This window comes from Thunnus thynnus, chromosome 7, assembly GCF_963924715.1.
Source record: "Thunnus thynnus chromosome 7, fThuThy2.1, whole genome shotgun sequence".
In the NCBI taxonomy this organism is placed as follows: domain Eukaryota; kingdom Metazoa; phylum Chordata; class Actinopteri; order Scombriformes; family Scombridae; genus Thunnus; species Thunnus thynnus.
The window spans coordinates 22,474,661-22,497,683 of NC_089523.1; the positions used below are offsets into that span (position 1 = coordinate 22,474,661).

Here is a 23,023-nt window from a genome sequence, read left to right on the forward strand (position 1 = left end):
AACTCATGGATGAACTTCTGTTTTTGATTTGTCCTCAGCCCAGAGCAGCTATTGCCTTTCATGTTTTTTCTTGTTTTCCCCAGCTTCTTTTTTCCCTCCACACCTGCCCTGCATTCAGTCTCGTTAGCCCTGCCCTGCTCCCTGTGTCTTCCCCAGCCATTCAGCTCCCAGCCTGCCCTTGTGTCTTGCCACCTGTTCCTTGTTGTTTCATTAGTTCAGTTTGTATTTAAGTCGTGGTTTTCAGTTCAGTCTTGTTGGAACCTTGTTTTGTGAAGCTCACTTTTGTTCTGTCCTGTTCAGCTTTGCTTTGCCTGCATGTAACCTCTAATAAAAAAAGCCTCCTGTCTCCCGTGTTTGGGTCCACTTGCTCCATATGACAAAACTATAATTACACTGCAGCTGTTGTGCACAATTTTCCATTTTTCAAAAGAGGGTAAACCTTTTTTGGGCGCATTGGCTGAAAAGGTGTTGAAGATTCATTTCCCATGGCAGCATGTGACTGCCATGAGAAATGCTATGAGACACTACTGACTGGAGCACAATACGTCATAGTTTAGCCTACAAAAGTAATCTCGTACATTAAATGAACAACAGCATTGTTATACTTTTTTTGTGTATATAATGCATCACTTTACATGTTTTTACTGTGTAGCCATCCAGGGCACATCCCATCAACTTCTAACCAAACTATAAAAAAAGGGTCAAAACTAGAAGGGATGAAGGATGTTTTGTTGTTTTTGGGATGATGCCCACTAACAGACATTTTATAGTTTCCCTCATTCTGTTTCTGTAAGTGAGATGGATGTGAACAAGGGGGAAGGGATGCACATCAATCCATTCAGCCATCCATTTCATTCCTCTAAGAGGCTTAGACTTCAGTAGAGGGACCAAGGTTATAAGGCTACAGATAATCCCCCCCAAATACAGCAAAAAGCTCTCCAAACAGCGAAGCCATGCCTCCACCATCCCACAGACTTATTCAGAAAATCTGTAGCCCAACTTCCTGTTTGCTCACAGACAAACCTCTGAAATCATCTGAAGCTGCTCCTCCAAGTCAGTGATCCCAGCTGCTGTTGAGCAACAGGGTATTTATAGTTGGGTACAATGTGGAAGGAGGACAGTGTTTTTCTGCAGGTTTGCCCTGAAGAAGCAGTTTCCACACCTGGTGTACTTCCTGCAACTCTTTCCTCATCCCCCTCCTCCCCACCCCATCACTATTCTCTTACACTGCGGTCGCAAGCAGCAGAAACATTTCTCGCCAACGCAATACCGCAATGCCTTCCAACACTCATATCTCTGAGCCAAATGCAAATGTGCTGCACTCTCTTGTTCGCCTCTCAACTGTTTCGCTTGGAAAATGTCTTGAAGAAAGAAAGTGTCAGAAAAAGTATGATTAAATCAGAGAAAAGCTGTCCATGTTGAGTCAGTCTTGCTTTTAAAACAAAGAAAGTGTGAAATTCTTGATATCATAAACAAGTAGTAAGGTTTAGATTCTCAAAAAAAAAAAATCCCCCCACAACCACACATAAATAACAACCTGAGGCAAATTTATTCATATGCACTCATCCAGTAATTCATAAACAGGAATTTACTGTGGTGAATGTCTCTGTTGCTGCAATATTCAGCATTGGAGGATATCTCATTCCCTGCTCCAGCCTCTTACCTGGCTGCCCTCTTTCTGCCAGAAGATGGCGGGTGGAGGGTTTCCTGTGGTGCCGCATTGGAAGGTGATGCTCCTCCCCTGGGTAGCAATCTGGTCTCGGGGCTTTGTGGCAATCTGAGGTGGTACTGGAGAGGAAAACAAGCGCAATCACCCATTAAAAGCCTTACTTTTACATAAAAATGTGTTCAAATCCCAGCTTTTTGAGTTCTTGTGTATAATTAATACCTGCTTGCTAGCACTCATTATCGCTCTTAACAAGCAATATTTAAAAGTTGTCTCTTTAACCTCCAGAGCTTTTTGATCTATCACTTCACCTTCATCTTTAATGAGAGACATCACCTCTGTGCCCTCTGAAAAAACAAATCATCGCAGCACAAGGCAGTGCCATCCTGATAACATTTATTCAGTTATTTCAGGAAAGGCCTGGGCAGAGCTGCCAGTTTCGAGCTTGGGTCAGATCTTTGCATTAGCCACATCGTCGCATCCTCACTGACCGCTGCTTTCTACCTCAGTCTGAATAATTGGCTCACACTTCCAGCTGAATGAGAAGCTTCTCCGATCTGGATTCATCCAATCCTACAAATCTCTGCCCAGTGCATATGCTCACACATACACGACAGAGCACGCAAACACATATTTGGCTCGATACACAGTGGAACTGACTCATCTGTGTCGTGTCTTAATGTTCTCACTAAAAGCATGTTCCCAAACACAGAAGACATCTCACACTTTCATCATCATCAGAGTGTTTTTGATTATGTTTTTGTGAACATTTTTTTTGTAAGAGGCTGTGCACTCAGAGCACATCTGATGTGTCAGTCTCAAAAATGTATTCTTTGATTGTACTAGGTTGGTGATTCTTGAATTTTATGACTTTATAATAAGCATTGTTGTTTTCATTTTGATCTTGTCATATTTTGTATTATCTGTTTTATGTTGTAAGTCAGCAGTTAGAAGTCTACTAGTTATTAGTAAAGGAAATAGTAGGGGTGACCTGCCTTCTTCTCCCATGCTCATTTTGTGCTCTGTTAGTTATTTGTCTTGTTTACTTTTTTCCTAGCTAATGAAAAGGTCTGACTTGCATTATGGGAAGTGTGGGATCCAGCGGTTTTAGGAGTTTGATCTATACAACAGACTAAAAGTCATGATATCTTCGCCTCTGCTGCTGATTTTGACTTTTTGTTTATCTGTCCATCCATTAGTCTAACAATGGTATGGAAGTGCCCCTTTAAGAATAAAACTATCATTATTCAGTGTGTGAAAGCACATGTGTGTATCCACCCAAAACGGTCAGTAATGCAACCTGAGTTCAAACGTGTCCTTTAAAAGTTAAGACCGAGACCACCGTTTATAATTAAAAGCCTTGCAGCAGCATTTTAAACTACTGTATCTGTAAATCAGAGAAGGATTTACATGGTGTCACACTATCCTGACACTCCCCCACGCACGACACAGCAGATGTTTGTTTGATAAGAGCCTTTAATCTGGTGTACATTAAGTCACTGCATCTTATTTAATGCCTGAGTGCAGCAACAGGCATGTTGTCAACATCCTCGTACCTAATGGAGGAACTTATTTACACCATTAGGCAGTGATCGTTGATTTAAAAAACATTAAGAACAGCATACAGAAAAGAGCACTTTCAAAAAACACAACACAAATGCCTTTTTTTGTTGTTTTTTTTAAAAAAAGAATTAGATGGAAAGTGAACTTACAGAAGAGGCCAACTGGAATGATGATAAGGTTTGAAACATGATGGAGAGAGATGGAAAATTAATGAGATGGATGAAACACTGAGCTACAAAACAAAACCGGTGATAGCATGAAAATGACCAAAAGAAAGAAAGGAAAAAAAAGAGGTGGAGTGAATGGAAATTGCTTGGTTTGGATTTCATTTACACTGATAAAAGCATTAGAGGATGAAGTCGTCTCAGACTATTTAAACCAAGACACAGAGTAAGAAAAAAAAAAAGGGCATGGAGAGTGAGGCTGAGAGAGGAAGGAGATAAAGAGACAGGAAGAGAGACGGAGAGAGTCATGTCTTATTAATACTGGGACTGCTCTCTGGCAGTGAGTTAAGGCACACATCTACCAAACATCTGTCAAATGGCGTAATCCATACGGTTTAGCTTAAGCTCCTGGCAGCACCGCTGGACGGGGACTCTAAGATACACTGATATAAAAAAACACAGAGCATTGGACAGGAAATGGGAACAGGCTTTTGTATGAAGCTGTTGCCATTGTGACTGTACGCTACCTTATGCATGAACATGGCTCTAGGTATGAGCTTTTTTATGCATGCCTGTCTCTGTGTGTGTGTGTGTGTGTGTGCGCGTGCACTACATTTTCAGCTCATATACAATATGCATGATGTGTTTCTTACCATGGACCTGCAACATGGCTGAGGCCTCTGTCTTGCCCACACTGTTCTCAGATGTGCATGTATACGTCCCTTCATCCTGCTCTTTGACGCGGAACAAACGGAGGCTGTTACCATTGCGGATCTCAAACCTGGCAATGAGAAAAAGAGAGATAATGAAAGATCTAACAGACGAGGGGAAAAATGACCATGCTACTAATCTACACTAAGCAAAGAAAATCTGCCAGTGGTACAAGGTAATGTAATTTCTTTCCTTGTCAATCAACCTGTTGTGAGGATTTTATTTTTTTTTTTTTTCAATCAAGTGACATTATCTTGAAACAAGTGGAACAATGTGCCTTATCTGCCTTTAGATATTGGTAGTAGTGCCAGGAAAATTCTTGAAATAGTTAAAAATCAATTAGAAACAAGTGAGATTATTTTAGTCCACTGGAGGATTTTTCACTGATTTAAGAAAAACTGAAGTTCTTCAACAGTAGATAAAATAAGAAGTTCAGATGGACTTTGCATAGCAGAATTATTTAAATAATAAATAATATTCATCTTTGTCTATGCAAGGCATATATAATGAATTTAATCAATTTAATTCACTTTATTTCATGGACTCACGCACCATAAAGGAAGACAAAGATAAAAGAAATAAAAGATAACGAGAAAAAGATGAAAGAGAGAATACTCTGTAAAAGCATGAAAAACAACAGCCGATTGAAATTTTTATCATCACGATCAATTGTTCTCAAAGTGGACAAATAAACTCTTATAACAGAGTCACCATGAGTCTGCGGTGCTGTAGACCCAGTGCAGGTTTTGGCTGGATTAAGCATATGCCTACATTTATACATAAGGTTTCCTATCACTGCCTGATATGTGGGGACATTTATGATGACAAACATGACAATGACTTTACAATCTTGGAACAAAGATTAACATCCTCGTGCTGCCCTTTTTATAGCTGAACATCATACAGGGAATCCCGAACAGCCAGACTTTCACATCAGTTGAAAAATATGCCAAATTTACGTACAAATGTTAATGTTCAGCACTGTCACTGTAAATCAACTGTAAAAAGATGATTAAAAGATCTGACCTCGCTGCTAGATTTAAATGAATAGTTTGGCATTTTGGGAAATGCAATTATTCTCTTTCTTGTCGAGAGCTAGATGAGAAAATCGATACCACTCTCATATTTGTTAAATATGAGGCTGAAGACAGGGGACTGTTAGCTTATCTTAGCTTAGCGTAAAGACAGGAAACAGGGGGACAACAGTTAGCTTAGCTCTGTCCAGCGATAACAAAATCAGCCTACCAACACCTCTAAAGCTCACTAATTAACTGTTTTTTGTACAGATTAAACAAACGAAATAAAAGATGTTACTTTAACATATCTTTATGCTAAGCTAAGCTAACCAGCTGCGTTTAGCTTCATATTTACTGTACAGATATGAGAATGTGGTATCTATCTTCTCATGTAACTCCCTGCAAGAAAGAGAATTAGTGGCACACTGTTCCTTTTAAAAGAATATCCACTTACTCAGAAAAGATACATTTCTATACATTTCACACTTAACTATCTCTTATTTCTGTTTGGCATTCAATCTGATGTCAATGTCAGCACCATAATGGGTGAATTTACTGAGCAGCTGTTGTAGATCAGCAGTGCAGGGAGAAAATATGAGCAAATCACCTGCATAAAACAGACAAATTAATAATAAAACATCACTTGAGCTCAAACTATAATAATACAGCACTTTTTAACCTACATAGTGTACACGATATACTTCTGAGAATATGAGACTGCCTTTATGCCAGTCTTATATTTTTTCAGTTTGAGAATAATATAATATTGGAAAGTGACAAAATTGTAATTATTTAATAGGCTTAGCTAAATATACATTATATTGAGTTTAGGATGAAACTGGTCACAGAAGGATTCTGCCAACTAATGAATCCTCTTTGGTCTCTGCCATTTATGAATTTATATGAGCAGGCTGATAGAAAGACATGAATTAATGAACATTTACTGCACACATGTTTTCTGGGTCGTATGTGTTAACAATCCAATACACGACTGGTGGAGCTATATATTTCTGATTAAGTCTAATAAAATGCTGTATTATGTGCATCACCAGTCTGAGTCTCTGTCCATCACTCTCACCTCCCACGGGGAAGCTCCCCTTCTTCTCGGCGCCATCGCACAGTGGGGGCAGGATCGCCGTGGACCTCACACAGGAAGTCGACGGTCTCTTCCTCCATGACCACCTGGTTCACCGGCCTTCGTACCAACACAGGACGTTCTGCAGGAAGAGAGAAGGTGTCAGACACGTTCATCTTATGTTCCTTAATGCTGCTGCATAATTCTATGAAAAGCTGGAACTCACCGTAGACCACCAGCTCTGCAGGATCGCTGTCCCTCTCTCCAACCATATTAGTGCCTACACACACATACATGCCAGCATCACTTTTCCTGGTGTGAGAGATCATCAGTTTGCCCCCACGCACCTGAAAAACACCACGTAGACAGCAGCAAACATTAGTCTTCCCTGAGTGACACTGGATAGCTATCATCGTATCTTTTAAAAGGAAAAACTGTCCACACTTGAATACTCTTGTGCTGTATGAGTCATTAATCTTTTCTATATTCAATAATTTCTGAAAAAGCCTTTCAACAACCACCAGAGATTGTGTCCAGGTGTTGTTTTTACACACGAGTGGAAAAAACAAAAGTGACAGCAGAATCAGAGACATTTTCCGGTCCATAGAAAACAAAGGCGTCTGCACAGAAGTATGGTCTATTGAAACTACTGTCACTACAAATGTGCATCTCTGCCATTGGTATAATTGATTTCTTCAGAACTGAGTGTTTATAAAGTAGCCTTGAGAAAAGAAGTACAAAAACCTCAGTCTTTGTATTGATGCCTCAGATTACATTCACTGTAGTAAATGTCATTTTTTTTATCAGTTCTCTAGCCAATTATCTGTTATTAGCCGTTTGTATTTCTGTTTTGTATTTCTCATTATTTTGAAACCGGAGCCTGGTTTGTTCAGTGTTTCGATTGAACTCACAGAGATGCGATCATCCTTGGTGCTGACTCGGACGTTGTTGCGTTTCCAGGACACTGTGGGCTCAGGGTGACCACGTGGAGGCACGCACTCCAAGACAGCAGGCTCACCAGCAGCCACCACCACATCGCTCGGGGCCTGCCGGAAATCATCTCTCAGGACTGAGAAGAAAACACAAAGAAATCTAATTAGCTTCAGAGGCCCTGCCTGTCTGATGTATTTAAAACAAAGCCTGGAAATCAGACCCGCAGATCGGTGAGCAGCTGCACACACACGACCAGTATCATCAAAAGAAGCACCAATTTGACCGGGGAATCGTTTGTTTGAGTTGTTTTCTTTGTGTCTGTCTTCTTGGTGAAGGTTGTCTGAAAACAAGCTTATTGAGTGAAAGTGGATTATTGTGTTTGCATGTGCATGACAGCTCAAATTCCTGGCAATGCCCTTGTTAGACTGTGCGCTGTTTTAATGTTTTCCCAGGCCTGTGTCCTACTCTGCTGTCTCTCCTGTCAGAGTAGATGAATAATGCACATCTCTCAGTCCAACACGGAGTAAACAAATAACAACGCATTCATAATTTAGCTCATGTGTGAGGGAGGAAAAAAAAGTCCTCTGCATTAATGAAAGGATTGTGTCTCTGATTCCAAACGCTATCTTTACATATCTGCAACACGGCTCTGACACAAGTAAAATCAGCACTGAACGAGTAAAAGCTTATCCTCATGTCACCCCTGAAGTTGGCACTCCCGCCACCCTGTGGATGACGACAGGATGAGAAGTTTGACACGGCGACCTTTGATATCTTATAATCCTCTGCTGTGATTGACAGATGAAAGCCTCAGTGTGAACTGTGAACTGGAGCCATCTCATGAGACCTGCCGCACAATGGAAACTCATACTCCGACGCTGACAGGCTCACATTTTCAGATGGACACTCACGGCTCCACTCCTCATTTTGGACCACATCCTCTAGCTTCAGCCTGCAGGGTTTTTTTTCTCAACCCAAGTGTGCTATTGCAGACTAATCAATGCAATCTCGTTTTTACACTTTCATGAATATTTTAGCAATCTTTCACAGACACAGTGCATATAAGAAGTGGAGGTTTTTATGTTTTATTGCTTCATAAAACTGACTGAAAGTACATTTAATGTGACGGAAATGACTTTTTAATGTCAAATTGAAAACAGACCGTGACAAAGTCATTTTAATCAATTACAGAAATAAAACACAAAATTTTGTCTTCACAATTGTTCACCTTCTTTAAATCAGAATTTAGTAGACACACCTTTGGCAGCAATTACAGCCTTGAGTGTCTATCAGCTTTCCACATCTGGACATTGAAATTTTCCCCCATTGTTCTTTTTAAAATTGCTCAGGCTCTGACAGGCTGTACGGGGATGGTGAGTGAATAGCCAAAAATTCTCGACTGGATTGAGATCTAGACTCTGACATGGCAAGGTTTTCCTCCATGGCTCTCTCTTTATTTCTGCTGCATTCATTTTACCCTCTAGCATCCTCACAGTGTGATGCTGCCACTACCATGCGTCATGGTGGGGTTTCTATGTTCATAATGATCTGCGATGTTTACGCCAAACATGGCATTTTGTCTGATGGCTAGAAAAGCTCAATTTTGGTCTCATCAGACTAGCGAACCTTCCACCATCTGACTTCAGAGTCTCCCACGTTCCTTCTGGCAAGCTGTAGCCGCGAAGTCACAAGTTTTGAACTGAGGCTTTCTCTTTGCCGCTCTCCCATAAAGCCAGTGAAGCACCCGGGTGGCTGTTGTTGTACACACAGTCTCTCCAGTCTGAGCCACTAAAGCTCGGTACTCCTTCAGAGTTGTCATAAGTCTCTTGGTTGCCTCCCTCACTAGTCTCCCTCTTGCACGCTCACTCTGTTTTTGAGGACGACCTGTTCTAGGCAGATTGACAGTTGTGCCATATTTTTCCATTTCTTTAAAGAGTACTCCACCGATTCAGTATTTCACTCCTATAACACTGTCAGTCTCACAATGGACAGTTTTAAAAAGGCATTAAAATTGATGCAGCAGAACCAGAGGTATCATCTTTATAATGCAACTTGACTCTATTCTCTCGACTGCATAGATTTAGGTGTGGTATGCTTGGAGCAGCTAATGTAACCTTAGATGAGGAGTGGGCTACAGAGATCTGGTTACCTTAATTCATTCTAACTCCAAACCCCCAGATTTTTTTTCATTTTAAAACTTGTAGTCTTCAGCTCCTTTTGACGCTGCCTCAAGTGATGTCACATGAGGAAAATGTATCAGCTCTGGAGCCATAAAAGGCTACAACTTTTTTCACATACACAGTAGTACTCCCCAAGACCTGTTAACAGACTTTGCTGCATAAAATCAGTGGAGTTCCCCTTAAATGATTGATTTTCACTGCTCTCCAAAGGATAACTTGGAAATTTTCTTGTATCTGTCCTCTGACTTGTGCTTTTCATTCACCTTTACGCTGAATTGGAGTCTTTTTTGTATTCATGGAGGAGATTTTGCTACGATACTGACCAAAAGTTGTACCTCCCAGATACAGTACAGCTGTAGTTATACTGTATTCGACTGAAACCCCTTGATTTAATTAATTGGTGATGATTGAGGTGTGTCCTATCAAAGGGGATGAATACTTGCAGACAAGTATTTTGTATTATGTTTTTTTTGAGTAATTTACATCACTTTGTAGAGATCTGTTTTTACTTCAACATGAACAGGTCTTTTTCTGATGATCAGGGTCAAAAAAGACAGATTTAATTGACTTAAAATCAATGTTGTAAGATAAAACATGAAAACTTCCAAGTGGGTGAATGCTTTTTTTTTTTAGGAACTGTACATAATCAATATGCTTTGCTGTCAATCTACAGTAAACATTAACCCCTCTTGCATGCTTCACAATCATCATCTGGTGTAATCTCTGTTTGTCTTTACTCATTAACAATTAGTGACATTACTGTAATCCACCTAAAATCGACTTAACTAAGCACTTAGTTCATCCTAAGCCAATTACTCTGAGTACATAACTAAATCTACGCCACATTAATTATCCAACAGTACTCCTGACAGGTCTGTGTCAACATGGCAGCTCTGGCCTTTAATGCAGCATCAATATTCAGACCCACTGGGCTCAAATAAAATCTCATTTGAAATGACTTTATCACAGCTATTTAAAGACGGAAAATCATTCCTCACTCGTTCCATGGCTGTAATTGTCTTGGGTAAATGCCTATGAATATTCCAAACCTTAGCTCGGCAGCAGACAGCTTTCCCTCTGAGGGGAACATCAGTCAATCTGAACCTCATCCGCCCTTTTCCCCAACACGCCCCGTGATACAAGACATCATTACACACTACCTGCCTTCTTAAACTGACCCTTATTGAAATTAAGTGGAAGTTTATTCTCTTTACTGAGTGGGAGAATCTTCCTTTTAATGCCATGACATTTAGGCTGGGGGATAAGTGTGAAGACTTTAAGAAAAATGAAGACTCGTTCAGAAATTCGAATTTCTCATTACACTGCAGTGATATTTGAATTGATATTCACAGTCAAACACTGTAATACATTTCGGTGGAGGTGATGAAGCAGCAATGGTGGACTGATCAGGGGTTTATACAGCATTGGACATCTGCCACGGAGAGGTATAGCATCCTAAAGATCCTCACAAAACAGGATGATTAAATAGGCTTTGCTGGAGTTATAGCAAAGCTACCGGTAAACTGTAACCCGTAAAGGCACTGACACTCCTCCCAAAGGTCTGTTCACCAAATAAGCCCGACCCTGTTCACTTGGCTGCCTGTTTCAAAATGCTTTGCAGAGCTGAAGGGCTAATTGAAAGCACTGCCTTATTTTTAGACCTCCATCTGTAAGGCCTGGTTAGACGGGCGCACAGAGACCTTTGTTTCACTGCCATGGTGACTGAAGTGAAAAAGTTATGGGCAGAGAGCTAATCCTTGAACTGCATGCACACAAACACCCATGGGTACAAACCCGCACAGACACACACGCACATGCACGCACACACCTTTAGCATTTGAAACCCCTCGAGTCCCCGGGCACAGACTTTGAGAAAGTGGGACATTTTGAGGGTTGAAACACATGCCAGAGAGCAGAATATATTCCTGACATCACTTCCCCCCTAAACACTGCGCAACATGAGCTCCAAAAATTTCTTTGAAGCTGTGTTCAAGTTAATGTGATCCTTCCTTACTCCTGACTTTAAAGCCTGCCATGCAAAACAGTGTTTCCCACGGATGTGTATATGCGATGATGATCCCACCACTAAATCTAACAATCTTATCAGAAACACAGAGACGGGCCCCCCTCCTGAGGGGCTACTGTCCCTAACTTCACTTCTCAGACATAATACGACTAGATCTGCCAAATAATCTCCTAAACCAAGCCCTTCGCTCTCCCTTCAGCCTGTCGGCACTCAGACAGGGAGCGTGGTTACTGTGGGGCAGCAGAGGTTTGACCCTGCCTCTGCAGAGACAAATCCTCATATTTCCCAAGGCACTTCCTGTAAGCTTAAATAATGGCAAAGCAGGGCTAAATGACTTTCAGTGGTTTCATCATTATTTCTGAGGGTGCTATTCTGAGAGCACACATTCATTTTAATAACTTTAATATTTCAGGGATATACAGATTAGGAGATTTAATCTCCCGAGAATATTCATCACTTGATTTTTAAGTGACATTTATCTCTACAATACAGTGTTTAGCAGAGCATAGCTCTATGACTGCAGAAAGGCCATCTGTTAGTGTTTTTGGAAAAATGAGTAGAGGGAAGAGGAGAGATTAATCATAAGAATAATTCTGACTTTGCATGTACAGGACTGATTAAAGTAAATTGTTGATGGGGCTTTTATGCTAATTGATTGTGACTTTGTCTCAAATGAAGCAGCCACAGGCCAAATTACTTAACAGTTCACAGACCATTTACATACCCTGCGTGTTCAAAGAAACATGATGGGTGAGTGTGACAGACAGGACAGAGGGGAAAAAAAGCAGAGTTTTTGCACTAAACATGAGGTGACAGTGAGTGTGGCAAGCAGACAGAGCAGACAGCGTGGGCCGGACAGATGTGTGAATGGTTACCAGGCGCTGTGTTTTCTCGGCTGACAGGTAGGAGGGTGGAGGGAGAGGTTAAAGGACAGAGGACGTGCACATTTTCAGAGCCTAAACTGACAACCCGCTGCCTCACTCCTATTGTTCTTTTATTTCAGAGAGCAGTAAACCCGTTAGGGAGGTGGTCTAATCCTATTGCCATGATACTGCCCTGTCATAGCTAATGGAGGCTTTGCCTACAGAGAAGAGAGATTGCTTTAATCCACCCATTGTCTGATTGTGTTGATGGAGGATGAGAAGGGACTCTGGGGACAATAGTCTTTATGAAAAACTCTTGGCTATAAATTCCTCCACTTTCCGAAAATGTGATGATGTTTCAATTACAAAGACTGTTGTAAACAGAAAACGCATTTTGAATCATTAGTAAGGCTTGACTGGACTCATACAAACCAACCCAGTCTCTTCAATCTGCGTACAAATAACACAACAAATTGCGTGCAGTGCATATGCCAAAATCCAATTTTACATGCAGGTGGTACTCCAATCCTTCGTTTTAACTTCTGAGGGGAGCAGATGCATCACCAGTCTCGCATCAAAATGTGTAATAGCTACATGTAATAGCTGCGTCCACATCACATGACTGTCAAGTTTCTTTTATTGCAACAAAAGCAAACAAAATGGCTGACATTCCTTTTATTCTCAGTGGAAAATACAATATCTTAAGATAGTTTTGGCATTAAAATGCATTTTGATAATGTTTCTAGTGAGAAATGTGTATTTTATTTTCAAAATATTCGTTCAGTGAATGTATATGATGTTTAGTTTGTTAGTTATTATGAAGATTTTTGCAGGCTTTCTATCGGTGCTATGGTGGTTGCTATAGACGCTGCTATCTCTGAAACCACATAGTTGCATGTTGTTTGAATCATTGTCTTTGCTTTGTGTAGTTATCTGAGCTGTTATGTTATTTGTGCTATTTTATGTAACTGTTTGATGATGATCTTTTAATAAAAAAACATTTTATAGCGCCTCAGGGATGAATTGAGTTTGAAATCCAGAATTTGAAGCTTTGTGATTGGCTCACCGGAGGACCCACCTGGAAGTATTTTCCTCACTGTCACCCTGTTAAGGTTTTCTTTTAACAATATCTTTAAAATTTCTCAAAACAAAAAAATGAAAGTATCCTTGGTAACTCAACAATACGATAGATTAATGTTAAGGCCATCAGTTTTTAATTATTTCTCCTTTTGATTCTGAGAAATAATAATAATAATAAAAACGATAGAAAGCCTGCAAAAATCTTCATAATAACTAACAAATTAAAACAAACATCATGAATGCACATTTCTCTAGAAATGTTATCAAAGCACATTTTAATGCCGAAACTATCTTAAAATATTGCATTTTCCACTGAGAATAAAAGGAATGTCAGCCATTTTGTTTATTTTCGCTGCAATGAAAGAAACTTGACAGTCACATGTTTTTAATAGTGTTTGGACAAAAACGGAGATCTATGGCACAGATTAATTCCAATATTGAAAAAGAAAATGTTAACGAAATAGCTTTAAAGTCAGTGGTAACATTAGCTGGTTAGCTAGCTAGCTCTCTTGATTATTTAACATTACAGTAAATAAAGAAAGCTCACAAACATGTCACTATTTTTACTTACAGTACATTATTTAGCTCTTGCTCTTTATATATAAAAAAATCTACAAATCTCACTAATATTAATTACTTGTGATTTATGGTTAAAGTCACTAGTGCTAAAGTCACTTTAAAGTCACTTTTTAGGGGAATTCTGAGGCAGAGTAATTTACAAATTAATTCAAGTCACACTTTTTTATGGCGTGAACTGAGATTGGTTCCTCACACTGTGGATAACACGACCACAATTTGACACATCTTTCACAGCCGGCAGCGGCACCTGCCCCCTCAAGTTGAATGGGCACGACGCTTCTGTCAGGGATGATATATATCTGTGGATATTCTCCAGAGAAAAGAGAACGTAGAGCAGAAGAAGCGAAAGAAACAAGCTGCAACCAGAACTTTGATTCCCTCATAATCCCTCATCAGGAGTAAGAGGAACATCTGGCTCTAAAGCCTAAAGTTTTATTTTTTATTTGTCCTACTTTATTCTAATCCTGCCACACCATGTGACTGTCTCCTCACTGAGACAAGCACACATTAACATTCATGACTTCGAAATAGACACTAGTACTGTCCCATCCCCTCCTTCTTGTTTTATTTTCAAGCCAAAACAGTTTGGAGGAACGGAGGCAGGGATTTCAGTCCACTTCCACTTTCTCGTTATTCTGCTTTTTCAACAGCGAGGCAACAGCTGATCACTGGCAGCTTATAGTAAAAGAAGAGACAGAGAGAAAAAGACAGAAATAATGACTGCTGCTGACATTTTTCAGCAAAGCCATTTCCTGACTACAAGGTACTCTAAAAGGGAGCGACAGCAGCTATACCAAAAATATAACTTGTAGACCTCAGGGTGCGCAAAACACAAAACTATTTTCTCATACTTAATGATATACAAAATCATACCAAGTGAGGTCATCCAAGACAATATATTAAGCATCTTTCACTGGTAATTAATGTGGTTAAAAGCAGGTTATTGTCAGCACTCTTGCACCCTATTCGGAGACGCACTAACTACGAACAGATGCATTGGTATTAATTACTGCTCAGTAGGAGTTTAAAGCTCTTCCTCCTCCCACCTGTTGTCCCTCAGACTCACACAGCCTCTACCACCAACACACACACACACATTTCTGTAAGACCACCAGCTTAAAACTGGCTGCTCATTAACACCACAAACACACACACACACACACACCGCACCTCCCTGCCAGAGCTAATTGGGTCACTATTTACCCCACAGTCAGCACAACCTCACACTCAAGGGAGGGGGGAGTCTAAGACCACCACCATGCTGTCTTGGCATATGCCCCTGCTAGCCGGAGGCAGTGAGATTAGAACAAAACAGGCACTTATTAATACTGTTAGTCACTGTGTGCCTGCAGGTGAATCATCCCTTTACCGATATGACTGTACTGTAATCTCCAGCTGCACACATTATCAACCATTTAAAAGAGGCAATATGACAGTATATGCTTCATATCTTCTCCCAGCTTGGATGTTTCCATTAGTTGGAGCCGCTTATGGTTCCCAATATACTGTATATCTGTGGAGGCTGTCCCTATTTTTGGATGTGAGCTACAGATGAGGTCAGTCAGCCGTGACCACTTACACACACACACACATACACACACACACGCTGCCAGTAAGGAAGCCTCAATATGGTGGAACATAAGACCCTGCTCAAATCGCTGTTTTGTGTTTTTTAACGAGGACAATTCGACCTTGCTAATCTGTTATGCTCCTTCGCCTAATCAACCCACTGACTAATCCATTTCCTCATGGCAAAGAGAGCCGCATTTCAACCCAGGGCTGAGCCACACTGGCACAATTAGGAAGGGAGGGAAGACAACGGCACGTGTCCTGGACCGAGGAGGAAAAATAATAGACACGGCTCCGAGTGGGGGCTTTTTACTTCAGTGCACTTGCACCAAGATATGAGAAAGCTCATACTCCCCTGCTGTACTCCTCAACAGCAGACACACAGCTATACATGCATGCTCACACACGATTTTGTTGGTACACAGAGAGGACTCTCAGGTGATGCAATGATAATCTGGGTCCTCCACGGGTCAGTAACAATGTGTGTGCAGCTCCTCAGGTGTGATTTGCTGCAGTTCTTTGTCATCTATGACAGTTAACCAGATCTCTTCGGGGCTTGGACTGTTAGTCTGAGAAAACGAGACATCACCTTGGACTCTGGAAAATTACAAGGGGCGTGTTTTGGTATTTTCTGACATTTCATAGACAATAAACGATTAATTGCTTGAAACAAAAAAGAAAATAGTTACTTGCATCATTAATTTTCTATGCTGAGACTTGGTCTGAGGTCAATTGTAGAAATGAACTATAGCACATTTAGAGTATGATTATATTTTGTCAACCTGGCTGTTGTTTTCCTATTTTTGTCCATTATTCATGATAACATTTTATTCGCCACCTCCGTTTTAGAAATTTGGGATTCTAGCAAGAAAGATGCAGATTGGGGTGATTCTCCTATAGCTTTCAAAAACACTTGTGTTTAACAGAAATCATCTCAAACACTTGTCATTGAGTCTGACTGAGAGTAAACATAGAAAGTGGTCCCCTGGAAATGCTTGCAGCTGTTGTACTGAACTGCATAGCATAGTGGATCCATTAAGCACAATGACAAGTGTTAGAGATTATATTTTCTGTTAAACTGAAGTGTTTTGGAAATTGAGCAGCTCATACCCTTTTCCCAAGTGACATTGAGCACAAATCTGATACCATTGCTCTCTGTTTATTGTATTTTATATCTGTATACACTACCTTACTGCGTGAAAGTCATTGAAAACATCTTGATGCTGTGGCACTAAAAACTGGGTCAGAGGCTCACTGTTATTGAGTGAGTGTAACTGGTGGCAGGAAAACACTATAATGACTCTGACAGAAAAACTGTAGGCCTATTTAATGTGAATTTGTCACATCATGGTCGATACCCAGTCCTCCACTACCAATATAGCGAATCATATCAATGTTTTTCTAAGTTAAATGTAACCATGAAAACTAGTTAAAATGGATAAAAATATGAGAATAACACCCAAGTAAACAACTACCATAATTTCCCTGTAATCTCTAAAGAAACACATGCAGTCTCATTTTAGAAAACTGTTATACTTTACAGCCTCTAATATCAAGAATAGACAACTTTTAAACTATATTAAAACAATTTTTCCAGTCAGTCTTCAAACAGTAGTTAGTTGCCCAACCCAATTTTTTCCAACAAAAAGAGGGACTTTGGTAATAAAAAGACAGTAACTTTGAAAGATATTGACTTGATTTGACTAATTCAGACAGCTGAAGCTTCATATTATCTTCAAATAAACTTAAATACATTTTTGAACAGAAGGAGGCTTGTGGATTTTGTGCCCCATCACTTACAATGAAAATGAATTATGAAGGGATCTTTCAATGGCCATTATGAACGGGAGGAATGATTATAGCAAGATATCAGGCAAATGTGCCAGTGTTCATTTGGGCACCAGACTATTGTTTTATTACAGACATGAAAAATTAAGTTGCTAAATTGTTCAGCTAAGTAGCTGACTGGCCAAAATGCCATAAATGTTGTTAATAGTCACTTAGCAGGTTTTTATCTCAGGCTACAGTTAAAGACCTAACAGAAGAAAACAAAGTGCTCAAGACAAAACACCTAAAATTAGGAACAAATCCACAGGCTATTACTTATTACTGAATTTATCTCCACCCACACCACCAACTTTTTAGGGTTTTGTCTCTGCAGTCTGGTTCTTTCATATCATTATTTTTAAGCACAGCAGCCAACTCTCTATAAAGCTGCCAGACAGCTGCAAGAAGATCTGGGACACAACTGTGAAGCATCTGCATACTGCACTCATACATCAACTTATAGCGTTAACACTTATTCGCACACACACACACACATTTATAGGATTATGATCAATAACATGGTGCCTTACTGGCAACTTCCAGTGAAGCATTACGACTAATGGCCTCTCCCAGGTAGTTGCGGGCCACACAGGTGTAGATGCCCTCGTCTGGTTTGCTCCGTCGTCCGTGTACGATACGCAGGAAGAAGAGGGAGCCGCTGGGCAGGAGCATGCGGTGAGAATGGGGGTCATCTTTGTCCGTCTCCACGCGCTCGCCATCCTTGTACCACTCTATTGCAGGAGGGGGTCGGCCCTCTGCCTTACAGTTGAGGGTGGCAGGCTCCCCCTTGGAAACAATCAAATCCGAGGGGTCCTCCACAATCCGAGGTGCGCTGTCTTCAAACCGTGCCCTGGACCCTGTGAAGTGGAGATGAGCACAGATGTTATCTACCCAGCTGACCACCTACCATTCATGAAAACATGTAATCTCTTTGTAGCAGGACAGACAGCAGCGAAGCCATTTGGGAAGCAGAAATATCTTTCTTTAGTGATGCTGGACAAAGACACAGATTGTGTGTTGCATGAATTTGTGTTTAGCATAGCAAATCGTGTATAATCTCTCTTTGAAGGCTGACTTTGAAAGTAAGACATCATGTATTCCAGTAACAACCTGTGGCTTTCAGATCAGTAAATGTGATATCCAGTCATTCTTTCTACATTCTGCAAATAGCAAAACACGACCCATATTGTGTTCTGTTAAAGAATAGTATATCGCAAAGCATTTTCACAGAAGACATCAGCTGTGCAGAGGATGCAATCACCCATATGATATGGAAATAGCCAATCTCTGTGTCAATCAGGATTGTAGCACAGTGGAGACGACAGTTGGTGGAAAGCAAAAAATAAGACAGGCAGACCTATGCATTTAAGAGGAGAAAGACCCAAGCTGGGAGAATGAGAGAGGCACAGAAATATAGATAACTCCCATATCCTGCTCTCTGGGGATCCATTACTATCTTTCCTTTGGCTGTGAGGGAAAGACACACTGCTTCAAGACCCAAGGTAAGCTTTTAGAGCAAGACCAAATGTCTCTAACAATGTGTTACAGTTAGAAAAATGAATAATTCAAATGCCGCTGCTTTTAGTTTGGTTCAGAGGAACAGATGGTCTCTTCCTCTCAAAAGAAAGAAAGAAAGAAAGAAAATGAAATGGTCACTGTGCCACTGATTATTGTGCTGCTCTGTCTAAGGCATTATTTCCAGTGCATAATCTAGATTGCATGAAAATCCCTCCATTATCGTCAGAGAGGAGCAGTCAGGAGTAACCTAATGACACACATGTTGCACATGCTGCTGTTACATTATATTTAAATCTGAGGCATCAGGATAAATCCTCACTTTTCAGCTGTAAGCAGATTTGTGTCTTTTTATGAACGGATTTGATCCAAGCAGGCCAGGAGTCGCCATCGTGGCACAAACCTGAAGTAAACATCTAAAGAGCGATATGAGCGCTAACACCCTAGGGTCACAAACCGGGACAGCTCAAATGCTAATGTGGGACGTGGATGAATACTAATCGAGCCGTTAAAATGTGCCAAAGCACGTTCAGCAGGTCCAGACACAAAATCATACTTTGTTTACAAGTGTAAATCATTTCAGGCTAGACCTGAAAGCTAATCCTTTGAGATATCATAATGTACTTCCTAGATTAGATTTCGTCACGTCTGTATGGTATGTTTGAGTCCGCTGGGAGTAAGTATTGACACATATGACTGTGTGTGTTTGTCTAAATGATTTTGATAAGAGCTTTGTCGTCCTGGTGGTGAACCGTGTTTTCAGAGCATACAAAGAATTCACTGGCAGTATCAAATCACAACTCATGTAACACGGTTACATCACTCTTCCTCTTCCATCTTCCCTAACTGGATTATTTCACAAAAAAACAAATACTGGAAGAGAGCTGACCTCTTAAAGGGGTACTCCAGTAGTTTAGCATTGTGCTTCCATTAAATTGGAAGAGTTTTAAAAGAAAGATTTAAAAGATGGTGAAAATCCAAGCAGCAGAGAAAATATCCTGACTTTCAGTGCTGGGTATTAGTACTCAAACTTTGGCAGTGATGAAACTTACTGTTTTTGGTTGAAGCTCCAAAAAATCCTTTGCTCAATTGTGTCTTGTCTTGTTGTTTTGTCAGACCCCCTAGCTGCTAAACTTTCATGTCTTTCAAACTCTATACAGATTTGCATAGAGTCTCCAAGCGCAAATCCAGATCCCCTAGATTACATTATCAAGGTTATTTTTTCAAATTTAATATTGAAAGCTCCCTCCAGAACCACAGAAGACATTACAGACAGACATACTCCTCCCAGCCACATTACTCATATCTAAAAATTAAACACAGATAGACTCAGTGACAGCTTCTTCCTCCAGGCCATCAGGATGGTTTCCTCTGACCTCCGACCTCTGTACATCCTCTGATTTGTCCAGCACCGTGTCCTTTACACTGACCTGCACATTTGGATATTTGCACTCTAACAGTCAGTCTAACACTGAGCTCGCCTTCATACACTATAAAAAAGGCCAAATTCCTGCATGCAGTCAGTTTATTGGACACAATGTTTCGATCCACCAGGTGTTCATTAGATAGAACACTTGGTTTTTGACATTTTTATACACTGAAAAGTTGCAAAGCCCACTTTTACATTTTAATTTCTTACTCTATTAGCTGTTTTAAAACAGCCACAGCGATATTACACCCTGCTTTTGTATGAGCATGTGACAAATAAAACCTTTGAATCTTTCAAACTTTAAACTCATCGTCATGTGTAAAATCGGTGGAGTGCTCCTTTAATGTTTGTAGATGTTTTCTTTACTCATCATAATGTTTAATACACTCAAATCTTTACACTCCTTAATGCAGCTCAAATTGCATAAACAGCTTTTTTTTCGCTTATACTTCATATTACCCCCTTTTAGGACATCCCATAGTCTCTGAGGAAAATGGAAAAAAGAGCTTTACGTTTAAGGAATAATTTACCAACAAATTATATTATACTGTTATTTACTCTCAGGCTAGGTTACTTCATTGCTCCACACACTCGATAAAACCATCAATCTGCCATTAACAACGCTACTACCCATTAACAATGGTTCATTTTAATCCATTTGTTGCCCACATTTATTGCTGCTGTAGACAAAGCTCTCTCTTTTGTAATGTTCACTCTCCAGTGTTTATGAGACCCAGCTGTCCTTGTACTCGGTGTGTCAGCACATACTGTGAAATCCTGGTTGCTTTCAATCTGTCTGAATGGCATCAATGACAATTTCTTGCGTGTTCATTTTATTTAGCGGGTGCATTTTTGAATGAGACGAGAGACGCCTTCAAAAAATATTTAAAGTAATATCCAACACCTCCATCTATCCAGTCCAGTTCAGAATTAAATTAATAAAAATTGATTTATCATGGGGATTATTAATGAGGGTTAATTTGTTCTTACAGCTACTGCTGCAATGCAGGACAATGCAGATATATTACAGAGTAGTCTTGTCAAAAGAAGAAAAGCTAACAGCTTTAGGTGGCCAAAGTGACAAGCAAAAACCCACTCCTGTGACAAGTGTGCAATCAGTGAAAAGTCTCGGCCACCCTCAGCACGACAGCAACACATTTTCTTTTCTTTCTACGAATATTTTCACAGTAATGTTTGGTTCATGACAGGAAGATTGCCGTGTGGCGGTTGAAAGAACCTTTCAGCAAAAAGAAACTCTGTCAGCCCCATTTGTGAAATGGAAAAATAAACATCACAGGTAATAATGGGGACCTCTGTGAAGGTATGTTTTTAATCGGATCATAAACACAGCCCATTAGAGCCTGCGGTGGTTCCTCAGAGATGTCAAATGCGTATGGGAATTTAAAGTATGACTTGATTTGCGGAAAAATATTAAGCTGGGGCATTCTAGTGTGAAAGGACTTGGGCAACTCTTGTACTAGACTTTCAGAGCAAATTATATAAACACAGGAAAAGATGTTTCACAAACTGCCTTCATTCATTTATACCGTTACGACTCACAAAATTCACAGCTTTGATCAATACGGTGCAGCAAATTACAGCATTTTCACTACGGAGAATTTACTCTACTTTCACCCTCATGGAAGTATTCCAGGATAAAATAGCAGCGTTACGTCTGACTGCTTAAGTGGTTTCTCAGCGGTTTACTAAACAAAAGCAGTGCTTTACAAAGAACAAATACAGCTAATTTTGATTAAAATGCACACACACACACACACCCAACAGGAAATGTATGTATGTGTTGATTCAGAGCCTTGTATTGAATGTTACAAACAATACAACTCACTGTTACCAACCCTGGTAGTTACGAAACACACATCATCTTTGTGCTGAAGCCATGTCAGTGCAGACAAATCAATGAAACTCTTTTAAAGCCATTTTAACTTAACAGTGAACCTCACAGACCTTCAGCGTGAGGGCAAAAGAGAGCCAAGATAATCCATAAGAGTGAATGGCAGTCAACCTTGAGCTGTCGTCCAATATGCAGGGGCTTTGTGAATGAGAGTGTGCCGGCCTCGTGCAAGGTTATCACTCTCCAGTGCGCTCTCAAGGCCGTGCTGTGTACAAATGAACGTGTCAGGGCAAGAGGCAGTGGTGCTTTTCTGGGGGAAATACAGTAAATTTTATTTATCAGTTCTTATTCACATGTTGACTGTTCTGAATTGAAGCTCATATTTTCTCTTTATCTGCTAAATAAAACACTCCAGTCTACTTATCAGTGCTGTCAATACAATTAGAGCTAGAGACTTAAGTCATTATGATCTTGATTATCTGTGTAAGGATGATTAGATGCAGTAATTGTCATGATTGCATCTGATCTGTGAGAATTTCTTCATTTACTCACAGCGCAAATGGAAAATCCACAGAAAGCAGGCAACCGCAGTCAAATGAAAGCCCATTAGTGCGGCACACAGCTCTGATAGACAAGTTATCCCATTGGTCCTAATTGCAAACTCTGACACACACCCACGTTTGCTCGTGGCATCTCCTATATTTCTGCCTCATCTAACACACGGTTAGCAGGGTAACAGCTGAGGGGGTGATCAAGATCACGTCTTGAAAATCCTGTTGATTCGGGCTATATTTGGCGTTTCTTGGCTTCTAGCTGTGGCATTACATAACAGGGCCGCTTTCATTAATTAGTATTTACAAATATTAACCCTGCATCCTCCCCAGGGGCAGAAGTGTTCCGCCGTCACGCTAATGTGTGAAAACAACAATGCTGCATGAGGGGATGTCCTGTTTATGCTTCAGATCTTGGTGCCTT

The 23,023-nt window shown here is 40.3% G+C and overlaps 1 protein-coding gene across 2 annotated transcripts in view; it reads right to left on the reverse strand.

Moving 5' to 3' along the window:
* The window catches only part of LOC137186236 (roundabout homolog 2-like), a 55,058-nt gene that overhangs the window by 27,112 nt on the left and 4,923 nt on the right, over positions 1 to 23,023 (reverse strand). For both annotated transcript variants that reach the window (XM_067594995.1, XM_067594994.1), the window contains exons 2-7: positions 17,783 to 18,109; positions 7,107 to 7,264; positions 6,422 to 6,542; positions 6,199 to 6,337; positions 4,047 to 4,174; positions 1,664 to 1,788 (exon numbers count right to left, since the gene is read on the reverse strand). In XM_067594995.1, coding sequence (XP_067451096.1) covers positions 1,664 to 1,788; positions 4,047 to 4,174; positions 6,199 to 6,337; positions 6,422 to 6,542; positions 7,107 to 7,264; positions 17,783 to 18,109 — 998 coding nt within the window. The remainder of the gene's footprint in view (positions 1 to 1,663; positions 1,789 to 4,046; positions 4,175 to 6,198; positions 6,338 to 6,421; positions 6,543 to 7,106; positions 7,265 to 17,782; positions 18,110 to 23,023) is intronic.